General features: G+C 40.1%; 1 protein-coding gene across 1 annotated transcript in view; it reads left to right on the top strand.

Moving 5' to 3' along the window:
• The window catches only part of LOC108232196 (eukaryotic translation initiation factor 3 subunit H), a 63,384-nt gene extending 53,397 nt beyond the window's left edge, over positions 1 to 9,987 (top strand). The window contains exons 6-8 of the mRNA XM_017409816.3: positions 4,296 to 4,416; positions 9,163 to 9,295; positions 9,727 to 9,987. Of these exons, the coding sequence (XP_017265305.1) occupies positions 4,296 to 4,416; positions 9,163 to 9,295; positions 9,727 to 9,821 (349 nt within the window). The 3' untranslated portion in view covers positions 9,822 to 9,987. The remainder of the gene's footprint in view (positions 1 to 4,295; positions 4,417 to 9,162; positions 9,296 to 9,726) is intronic.
• Positions 9,988 to 12,183: the final 2,196 nt, after the last annotated feature.

Genomic DNA, 12,183 nt, shown 5'->3' with positions numbered 1-12,183 from the left:
ATGACCAGAGTTTTAAAATGCTAGCTCCTTACATTACCATTTGTGTTGTATACGATATAAAACTTGTCAATCACAAGATAGCCCTGCCTAAAGCATACTAAGCTTTTCCGGTTTGTCATAAATGGCAATGTGCTTTTACAAGAAGTACATTTGTTGTAGTGAAAACTTTAAACCCTGGTATCAAAATTATAAGATAATTAGGATAATAGGTTTAAGTGTTGGTCTGCATTGTTGTTTCTTTGGTGTGTGTTTTTTATGGTGTTTGGGACTATAAGATAAGATAAAACCCCACCACTGTAAAGTTAATGCAAATTTACATACATTTCAACTTCAAAAATAGCTTGAAAATTGAGGTAAAATTGGAAAATTTAAATATATAAAAGTGTGTAATTGCAATATGAAAAATGTGTAAAAGCCCTGGACACATGTTTAAAGCTTCTGCTCTGACTAAATGTTTCCCCATGCATATATTATCCATGCACAGCACACACATTAGCCACCATATTGCTTTGGTAAAATAGTTTTTTAACAGGCTTTCATCAGCGCAAATCAATTCTGACAGTCTGAAGGACACAGCAGGAAAGTGTTATCCTGAGATTTGGTCCTGAGCCATCCGTTTTCATGTTTACAGTGGAGGACTGCCAAACTGATCACATAACAGTCCTCACAGGCTAACATGACTCCACTGAAAATACTTTAAAGCATCAAAATGTTTGCTGGATATTGTGCACATTCACATTTTTTTTACTTAGATTTAAGATGTAAAGGAGCATCAATGTTTGGGGGGGAGGGTTGAACAAGGAGTCCTGTAAGCAAATAATTTGATCACAGAGATTAACACACCTTTCTTGCACATGTAAGACTTTAATATGGATTTGGTCACAGATCGTTTGGACATGTAAGAAAAGCCCCGCTATAAATCAGCAGCAGCTGTAATCATATAATATGTGCATTCCTGTGGTTAGTTACAGTATTTTTCTGTGCATGTGCGTTCATGTTTGTGTTTAAACGTGATTAAGGTGCTGGCAGGAGTTGGAAGCTGACCTCAAGCTGAGATGATCTCGAGGAGTCTTTAGGATGTGCATAATCATTCAAACATGCAGGGAGGCTTAATTTTATGCAGCAGTGTAGGCCTTTAGTTTCGTTATCCAAACTCTTTGTGCAGTATTTCTGACATTTAACTAAGAATTTGAGTTGATCTTAAAAGAGCAAGAGTCAAAACTGATTTTGTTTTAATAAAACAATTTAATCTCATATTGTGCATGGCAGTATTTAAATAACATTGTTATGCCTTCAGCACAATGCGTGGCCAACCATGGTGTGAAGACTTTCACTGGATTTTCACTTGCAGATGAAGCAGCACAGTCATAAAGTGAAGAAGTTTGGTAACGCTTAATGAACTGTATGCAGTAAACTGAAAACTTTCTAAAGTTAGATTTTAAATTTGTAATTAATTGCCTTGTCTCCAATCTGAAGTTCACAATGTGAAAATCTGTTTTCTGACATGATTTTTTTTTTAAAGTTTAACTATCTTTCCTACTCCTTGGTATTATGATCAGATGAATCCCGTTCAATAAGCTTTAAGATTTGCCTAAAACCTGATTTGAGTCGATCAGTAGCAAACATGTTGACTCAGATCATCAGACTTTTCTGCTGCATGCTGCGTGACCTTGCGGAATGTCTTGTAAAGAGGCCATTTGAAAAAGAGCAGGCACTTTTATAAAAGCCGGTAAAAAGACAAGTTTATTGGATGAAACATCTGTCTCTTGATAGCAAATCTCAGCTTATCAACAAAGCTCTAAAACAGATGCTGAATGGGAAATATCACCCATAGCTGCAGGATCCTTCTCAATTTGAGCTTTTATGTCTTGGCCACAAAACAAGTGGATAGCTTAGAGCATGGCAGAAGGGATTCTTTCCTGTGATATAGCAAAAATCCAACTGTCTTGTAAGGTATCTCTGTTGGCAAAAGGGGTACGGATGTTGTGGTCTACTTTGAGCACAAAGACCTCAATAATTTGGGAACAGATGGGCTTAAGGTCTCTAGTCCCGGTCAAACAGAAATACAATGCCGGTACTTTTGTGTGCAGCCCAAACTCTTAAACTGACAGGTCATTTGGATGCAGTTGTCAAAAAGAAAAAAAAGAAAGAAATCAAGAATCTGTTTTTCTGGAGTACATGTTGCGCAGTGTAGCACCCAAACTTTTAAAAATAAAACAATTTAATTCAACAGAGGAAAACACAACAGGGCTATAAAATAAAGTAGAGCACTGCAGCCTTTACCAAGGTTGAACTCAAGGTAGAAACGAGACATGCTGTTTAAAATTCTGCAACAAGTGTGAAAATGAGAAAAAGGATGAAGAATGCTGGTACTGTTGTGTTCCGACTCTGTCAGCATGGCAGGGTTTGGTGGAAAATTGGGAATGTGACATGACAGGAGGACAAGAGCAAAGATCCTCAGGCCTTAGCGCTCTCACACAGCCAAGTCTGGGTTTCTTGAGTCTGTGAAGATACTTAAGGACAGCATCTCTGCCTATTTTTGAATTCAAATACAAGATGAGAGTAGCTGAGGAAAAGGACAATAGACTGTAGAAAAATATCTTGAAATTGACTTTGTATAGCCTGAAGTGTTGTCAGTTTATTTTTTAACACTTGAGTTCGAAAGACTGCGAGAAGAAAAGTAACTCAAGGACCAGTGAATTGGCATGACAGACCAACAGTGTCAACACGTCAACTGCATTCAAAGACTTTATTATAATAGTACCCTTCAGGAGGCAGCAAGGTGGACCAGTTGGTTAGCTCTGTTGCCTGGGCTGGACTCCCTGCTGGCGCCTTTCTTTATGGAGTTTGCATGTTTTTCCAGTGCAAATGTGGGCGTTCTCCGAGTACTCTGGTTTCCTCCCACAGTCCGGAAACATGCATGTTGGGTTAATTGGCAATTCTAAAATAGTCATAGATACGAGTGTATGCAACCCCAATTGTTTGTTTGAATGTGGCGACCCCCCCAGGGTGTTCCCTGCCTCGCATGACTGGTGTAGGTAGACACCAACTCCTGGTGACGCTGAACAGGATAAAGCTGGTGTAGAAGATTGCTGTATGAATATACAAATGGATGGACTTAGAGGTTTTTGGTTTACATTTTGTTTTACATATAAGAGATCATTTTACCATCTTCTACACCTCGCTATTTTAAAGCTTAAATATGCCCAATTTTGATTGTAGTTAGCATGTTGAGCGGCTGATATCCCAGCAAAGATTAGACATAACATAGAGGACTCTACAGCTACAGGTTCAACTTCAGAGAAGTCTAGGGGACACAAGGGGTTTGATCAAGAAACTGTTTAATTGGGAGCTCAGGTTGAACAAGATTTTTTCTGACTCCAGTTTTCACAGTATTTTTTTTAAAGTGCTAACATTTTTGAGAATGTGTGGGCCTTATTGGGTGGTTCTGTCAGACTTTCATCTCCTTAGAAAATGTTGTTTGACAAGACACTAAATTTCTATCTGCCCCTGCTTTATGCCATTGATACCCAAGTTTTTGTGTGCAAGTAAATAATAAACACATTTTAAAACACTTTGTAGAACTTTGCTAGGGTTAACAGTAAGCATTATATGTTCTAACCGTTTACCATGTAGAGCTTTGGGTACATAAAATCTCCAGGAAGCTTAACAAAGGAAAGTTGCTTCTTGCATGTGTGATGGATTCCCGGGGGGGCTGTGGCTGAGCAGGCACCAGCTTTCATCTGCAGAAGTTTATTTGTCCACCTGTTGAAATGTCTTTGAATTGCTCTTTGTTGTAGGACAAATGCTTACTGTGAATTTAAATTGTGCTTTATTGACTTCCAATTGACTTCCAAAATGGTTTTGATGAAATTGCTTTATAAATGCATTTTCTGGCATGGTAGTATGACAGGCATTGCCTGGCCCCCCAAAATAGGTTAGAAACTTCTATTTTTTTTCTCTGTACTTTATCAGACCAAGGTTTGCTTTGATATTGGATTATGATGGAACAGATGTATGGATGTGTAAAGTCTCTTAAAGTCCCAGTGGAGGTAATTTTTGGACTTTCTGGTCAATTTGTGTTTTTACGCCTCCTGATCTGAGCCTGATAAATCATGATATCATCTTGGAATATGCCTTTGCCATATAGAAAAAAACGGTCCATTGATAAATAAACCCAGCCAACATGAAACATTATGTACCTAATTCCTTTTAAAATAATGTTATGAAAGATGCTTATGTGCTGCTGGACATCCAAAAACGTTTTGAATAGCATACTGTCTTTTTCATTCCAGCAACCACTTGGAGAAGAGCCTTCAGCTTCTGATGGACAGGGTGGATGACCTGAACCAGGAAATTGTCAAATATAACACCTACAGCCGCAACCTGAGTAAGCAACAACAGCAGAAGCACCAGGTAAGTCCTGCATGCATACTCATACTCACGCAGGCTTTCAGGAAGCAAAGTGCCCACACCACCCACACAATGAGCCAGCAGGAGCAGCAGGCACATCAGCTCACCAGCATGCATATATAGACTGCTTCACTTCCTTCACGTTCTCTCTTTCACACACGCACATTTACAAACAGATGCACCTACAGCCACAGTCTCAGCAGGAAAGCAGCAGGTATAATTCTGTAGGACGTGGACACAACCAGTTGGACCTATAATCACAGCAGGTTAGGAGCAGTGGCATCAGGTAGGACAAACAGACCCACACACAGCAATAGAAATATCCAAGCTCGAACATTTAAGTACACAGCAGTAGCCACTGTCGACTGGAAACATTAAATATTCACTTTCACTAACATGGATAACTGTATGATGAGGTAAAAACAAGTGAAGCAAAAGTTTTCCATGTGTACAGATCAATAAAAAGGGGATAAATTAACAATTTATTGATTAAAAAACATTTTTTCTCAATAAATGTGTTGAAGTGTCATGTTGGTTTGTGATCTGGTCTTAAAAATGGACAGGCTAAGGGGTCTCTTATTTTCAGCACAATGAGGTTCTTTTGTATTTTTGTTGGCTCTATGTGTTATAATTTAAGTCACATTCAAAGACTTTCAGTCCTGACAGAAAAATCACTGCAAATCCATTCATTTAATAGAAGCTACTGTACTGTCATCTTTTCAACAAAAAATAAGGAGAAAGTAAAATAAAGTGAAAACGGTATCTTTCCCCAGGCCAGAGAAGCAACACCACGACAGCTTTTCAGAGATCTAAAGCCCTCTTCAGAGTCCCACTGAATGTTTCAGTGATGGAAGCTTATTAACTCAAAAGACTAAAAGGAAAGAAACAAGAAAATAATCACCATCAGCCTAAGTGTGACTAAAAAGCAAACCCAGATCATCACAAGTATTTTGTGTTGTCTTAAAGGAGCACTGGTGATGTTGAATAGGCTTGTTTAACTTGGTTTAACCAAAGATTCACATCACGCAGTTAAACAGACAAAATAGTATTTTAGCACAAATGAGGAGATTCCCAAAAAGTATTCAGCTGGAAAAACTTGACATACTGTAGATCAGTACAGGAACACTATCCTGCATGTTTTAGTTGTTTCTCTGCTTTGACACACCTGATTTGAGTGATTAACAGGCTTCTGCAGAACTTGAAGACCTGCTGAAGAGCAACAACTAAAACATGCAGGACAGTGTTCTTCGAGGACTGCAGTTGGGAATCACTGCTGTAGATGATCGACTAACGGACAATGCATAATAATGGGAGGGAAAAAGGCAGGCAGCCAAAGTTAGAAAAAAAAGCAATAACAAAACAAACGAACAAAAAAAAAATTGAAGACCTTCAAAAAGCCTAAAAACTATTGACCAAGACCTCTGTAAAAGATTACTTGGATCTTTGGTATCTTGGAAGCAAAATATAAAGAAATTAAAAATGGTTAAAGACTTTTGTAAACTACTATATGTCTACCTCAGATCTATCCTCTGCCTCTGTGTTAGTCATTAATGTTTTCTAGCTAAAGGAAAGTAGGTCTGTTCAACAAGAACTTCAAAGACATGTCAGCCCGTCTAGACAGAAACATGTTTTCTTAACATAAAGGTACAGAGTGTGAGATTCTTCACTTGTTTTTGTCGAGCAAAACTAACCTAAGATGGATACATTACTGTAGAGCAAACATATTTCTAGTCAATCTAACATACAGTATGTCTAAGGTGTTTGAGTGTTTAGAATGCAAGGCTCATGCATCATTAAAAGCAAGGAGAGTTAATGCACATTAAATCTGGTCCTGGCACTTGGAGTCAGTTTGTATTCTGATGAGTAGGCGTTGCCGCATCACATCTCAGACTTCGTTTAGAAGCAGAAAGTGTAGCACTTACCAAAACACAAATATACAGTGACAAGTGCACTAAAGAAGCGCAAGTACTCACAGATGCACGCGCACTCTCCATATACTGATTGCCATCTGCAACTACAACCTCGCGAACATCTGGCAACGGATGGCAACACAAGCGTCACGCGGCTACATGCACACATTATACGGGGAAAATAGAAGAATGGCAGCTTGATGTGACTCACTGATGTGCGCACAAACATACACCTACATTAAAACCGTCGACATTATTCAGTCATTACTCTGTGCAAGTGGAAGCGAGAAAATGCCCGTGTTATTAATGCTGATCCGGGCTGAGTCATCATACCATCCAACTGCTGATAGAGTCACAGCCAGCTTCACTCACACTGGAGCGGAGACATGCATCCATGACCAAATTCCGTACAAACACAAGAAGAAATGCATATGCTTCATCCCCAGGCCATTCACCCACACTTTTAGACCATTATGATCCATCATCCTCCCTGTGCTCATCTTCGCATCATCACAGCCTCCATACCTTCCCCCCTTAAACTCACACATGCACCCAGACTCATATACAATATCACACAGACAAGCCCTTTTATAGTGTCAGCTTTTTTCATGTTTCACATGATTCCCCATTATGAACCAATAAAGCACACAGAGAAAGAGAAAGTGAGCTTCTATTAAACCTTTCAGACATCAACAGTGCGTGCCCCTTGTAATCTGGCGCTATTGACCCTGCTGCTTCCAGGACAAATGGAACCTTATTAATCATCATAGAAAGTTGCAAAAAGGCATTGTGCTGAGCAGGCTCCATTTTTCTTCCACAGCTCTCTGAATCTGGTAAATCTCAGATTCCCTGGCACAATATACAGCCACGTTTAAAAAAAAAAGGGAAAAGAAAAGGCAAACAAACGTATGTCTCACTCCTCCTCAATTCATTCACATCCAAAGAAGCTTCCCAACACTTTTGTAGATTAGGTATGGTGCGACGTTTTAATCCGCTGAATCGAGGAAGCATAAATTACTGTTAATGATAAAATTTAGCCAGAAATAAAAGGTTTAACAACATTGTTTCTGAGCCAGGTAGTCATTTTATTTGCATTTAAAGAAGAAAAAAAAACATACATGGTGAGCCAAATCAGCAGAGTATTACCAAAAAGAGGTGTTTAGGTGAGGGAGGAAGAAAAAGGTCATTTCTTCAGACTCGCATGGGTTGGTGTACCATGCATCTGTCTCGGGAGAAAAAAGACCCAGATGGAAGAGAGAGAGCTGATAATTACACTCAACCTAAATTTTAGTTGATGCAAACAAACTCTAAGAAAGAGAGAACAGAGCGGCAACGTGATAATCAGCAGTTAGCAGCATGCTGTGGTAGAAAACACCTCAGAACATCTTAATAGTCTCATGAGAACCTGTTCAAAAATATAAATTACCCCACTAAAAATGCTTTAAAGATTTATTTGTTGAAATAATTAAATGTCACATTTTCACCTCCTTGACCAATAATTAAATATTATGTAGCAAACTCGACTCTGTAAGATAATAATCTCTGTAATTCAATCTGTATGGTAATTGTTGTTTGAAAGCGTACATTGGCTACTGCCTGCTATGATTATTAGCTCCCAATATGATTAGGGGGGGTTTTATTATGATTGGATGCATTACCTGATCAGATTAGACCATTATATAGTATACTAAGTTAATTTGGTCCTGCTCCAACTTGGATAATTCATTGGGTCTGCCGTCATAACAGCTCTGTTAAGACCAAAACTGTGAACACACCGTCCCCAGCATGCTGCACGGTGTTTCCAGCAGCACGCTGTGGTGATGCCGCTCAGCAGCGGGGGCCTGAAAGCTTGTGAAGATGGAGGGTTCGAGTAAATACGACAAAATACAGAAAGCTCTGGCTGCAAGCCTGCACGAAAACTTCTGGGACGCAATTGCTTTTCATCAAGACATCAACATCACACATGAAACAAACTGCACAGGAGACTAGAGCCCAGTCCAATTCAGAGTTTGTGGCTCGGAAAAAATTTCAACTTGACAGCAATTGAGCAGTTTGTAAAGAAGACAAGGAGAGAGGAAAAAAAAAAAAATCAGACAACGGTGCCTCTGCTTTTCTGAGTTGAACACACTTCTATATTTGTACCATGCTTTTTGCGACTATAATCTTAACTTCCAAAGTCAGTTAAATACTTTTTTCTGTTTTCTGTGCTGTATAAAGCGAAGCAGAAGTGCTGAAGTTTCTGGCATTAGCATTTTATTATGCATAGTCACGCAGCGATACTCTGACAGGAAAAAAATGATCAAATGGTTATAGTTTCCCATTTTCACGTTGCTTATCTGAAGAACCGATACTAGTGCATTGTGGGGGGGCTTGGTTGAAAACATTTGCTCCCACACCAGCTACCTTCTCTGTCTGCCACAACCTTCCTCCTCTTCTCCTTCATCTTGCCAAATTAACAAGGCTTTTAGGATCTCCAGAGACACGGCACCTCACTGATTTACCGACTGTCAGCTCACCACAAATCACTCCTTTCCAGTTAGCACTTATAACTCTTCTGTCTCCCCATCTCTGCTCTCATCACCCTGTTTCTCTACATTCCTTACTTTGTGTTCTCTTTGTGTCGAACTTTATGCCTCCTGCTACTTTTCCTGTTACTCTTTTTGACTGATACATTTTTCTTCTTTCTTTTGTTACTCCCACTTCCTCTCGTCATCACTTCCCTTCACCTCTTGCTATCATCCGGTGTCAGCTCCGTCTGTTCGGATTCCACGTTCTCATCTCTGCTCTCCTGCGTCTGCCCCCACTAATCTCACTCTTTTTTTTTTTTTGTGGCCTGCAGTACCTCCAGAGGCGGCAGCAGGAGAACGCCCAGCGGCAGAGCAGAGGAGAGCCCCCGCTGCCTGAGGAGGACATCACCAAACTGTTCAAGCCCCCCCAGCCTCCACCGCGCATGGATACGCTGCTCATTGCAGGTATGCTCTGCACACGTTCAGCTGCCGTCACCAGCACCAGGCCCCCACTCCCCCCCCTTTTTTTCCCTCTACATTCCATCAGCCGCCTCTGCTCCCCTCACAGGAGCTCAGGTTCTGTTTTGCAATTATCTCCACCATTATCTTGAAATTACATTAATTTAAAGTTTATTGACTCCGTCTGCCATTCAGCCGCCTGTTTCCCCGCTGTTTGATGGCGTTCAGCTCTCCGCCTCCTTACGACATTCTGATCCCTCCGTTTACTCCGCTCACCACTAATTTGATGTGCTGCTGTTTTCTTTCCCACCTCCGCCTGTTTGTGTTTGTACAAATGTGCGCGTTTGTTTGTGTGGGTGCGTCTGTACATATGTTTCCGTGGGGGGTGTGTGGTGTTGTATGGGGGCGTGTGAATGCATGTGGCTCCCCTCCAACAGGGCAAATTAACAACTACTGCCAGAATGTGAAGGAATTCACCTCGCAGAACCTCGGGAAGCTGTTCATGGCCGAAGCCCTCCAAGGCCACAACTAGAGCGCCACAGTTTGAGAAAGTCGAGGTAAAAGAGATGCAAAGCCAGCCCGCCGTCAACTGCAGGAGCATCCACCATCATTCGTCAACAGAAGAAATTATTCACTGTTTTTTTTTATGCTCGCATTAAAGTATATTTGATTTGTTGATTCAAATAAAAATGCAGCATCTCTAATTCTTCTGCCTCCTTGTTTGTTATCTCACCAACTGTCCTCTGTTTATAATTGCAATTGGGACGACTGCCTGTTGTTCAGCACAGACTCAGAGATTATTCAGTTTCACTCTATAATGACTGATATTATACAGAATGTTGGCCAAAATGGAGCTCACTTCTATCCATCCATTTTCTTTATTCGCGTCTCCATTCCGGGTTAGCTGCCTCTGTGCGAGAGGCAAGGGACACCCAGGACAGATTGCAAGTCCTTTGCAGGGACACACTCTCCTTCACACCTAGGGACAATTTAAGAGATACAGATTAACCTAACATGAATGTTTTTGGTCTGTGAGAGGAAACCGGAAACCAACATGCACACAAGGAGAACATGTAAAGTCCACCCAGAAAGGCCCGAGGTTGGGTTGCAACCTCCTGATCCTGCAACCTTCTAGCTGGGAGGTGACAGCTCCAACCACTACGCTGCTGTGTGCATGGAGCTCACTTGTAACAGAAATTACTTATAAATGACATATTTCATACGTTTTGGATGGGAAATCAGTTCACATTCTTTCGGTGTTGGTGTACGTGGGAACAATAACAAAACTGCAGCTGCAGTCAAATTTAAATAATATATCTTAGTAGTGAGGCAAAGTTTTTTTCCCACCAATTTTTTTAAGTTTAAGAATCCAATAAAGATGGGACAAATGACAGACAGAGAAGTGACAGTTTATGTTTACAAATGTTTGTTTTCTGCATCCTTTAAAGGAACTGATAAAACAGTTATAGAAAAATGTTGTTTAAGGGAACTTATGCAATTTAGAGAAATAAGTGACGTTGCTGTAAATGAATAGAAACCACGATTACACAGATTGCTCAGTGATTGTTATAAGAATGAAATGAGGTAGAATCTTTTCACATCTTTACTCCACATTTTATGTGCTGTTGCTGCAGGAAGTAAGATCAGCTGAAATATGTAATTTAGTTTAATATTCAACATTTAGTCAAGGCAAGGAGAGTAAAACTAATTATTTCTTGTGACCAGCAAAACTAACACTTTTGACCCGATGTGACCACAAAACCTTTTAGGTGTTGCAGTGCTTTTCCTACACATGAACTCAGCTGCCAATCAACTTGTTTCAGCAGGTTAAACCACCTGCTTTCCATAAAGATATTAAAGTAATTAAAACATCCACAAATTTACAGTGAGGATGCTTGGATGCTAACATTTTGCATATGCACTGGTTGCCATGGCAACCAGTAGAGTTTCAGGATGCAAATTTTGGACGATGCTATAAAAGATATTTAACAGCTTAGGAGGTAGTAGACATCAGTGATGTGTTTGAGTTTTGTAAATTTAACCAGATTGAAGGCAAATCCAAAATCTGTCCTCTTTATGCTCCCCAACAACCAGGTTTTTCTTCAGTTTATTACATGTGCATTTGTAAGTAAGTAAGTAAAACTTTATTTATATAGCACCTCTCAAGATAAAAATCACAAAGTGCTTCAACAAACAAACAAGTGTATAAAACAAATTTAAGCAAATGCAGATTTAAAAAGATAAGTTTTTAGCTGGCCTTTAAAGGAAGCCACAGAGTCTGCTGATCGGAGAGTTGAAGGAAGAGAGTCCTGGAGCTACAGAAGAAAAGGCTCTGTCTTCTGTAGTTTTTAGTTTTGTCTGGGGGACAATCAGCAGGTCTTGATCGCAGGACCTCATGGCCCCTGATGATCTTTAGAGAGTGGTTCCACTTGGTCAGATTGAAGTTTCTTTGATTTGAACAGTTCTTTGCTTTCTCTAAGGGAACTACCTTCAGAAAGTGCTCTCTCACCCTAAAAAAAATAATTAATTGCAGCCCTCTTAACATTTTTATGATAAAATAAATTTATTGAAGTATTTCTTACATCAGCATCAGGAGAGCATTCAAATCAATAGTTTCAAACATAAAAAATAACCTATATAAAAAAAAAAACTTGCTCATCTTTAACCAAGACCTGACTTGCAGCTGGATGCAGGATGAAACCTGCATTGATCAGTCATCAAGTGTCCTTAAATGGCCTACACTAAACCCCTCTGCATCAGCGTGTAAGCTAAATAGCTCCAATGTAAGCTGTTCTTATCCCCATCCTCTGCACTGCGCCACGTGTCTGAGAATTACTCCTCAAGTCATAAACACTTCTCGTTTGGGGAGATCGTCACCGGTGTCCACTCCACCC

Source organism: Kryptolebias marmoratus, linkage group LG16, assembly GCF_001649575.2.
Source record: "Kryptolebias marmoratus isolate JLee-2015 linkage group LG16, ASM164957v2, whole genome shotgun sequence".
Classification (NCBI taxonomy): Eukaryota; Metazoa; Chordata; class Actinopteri; order Cyprinodontiformes; family Rivulidae; genus Kryptolebias; species Kryptolebias marmoratus.
Note: the sequence above shows the minus strand (reverse complement) of the source record. Positions and strands in the feature narration are given on the sequence as shown.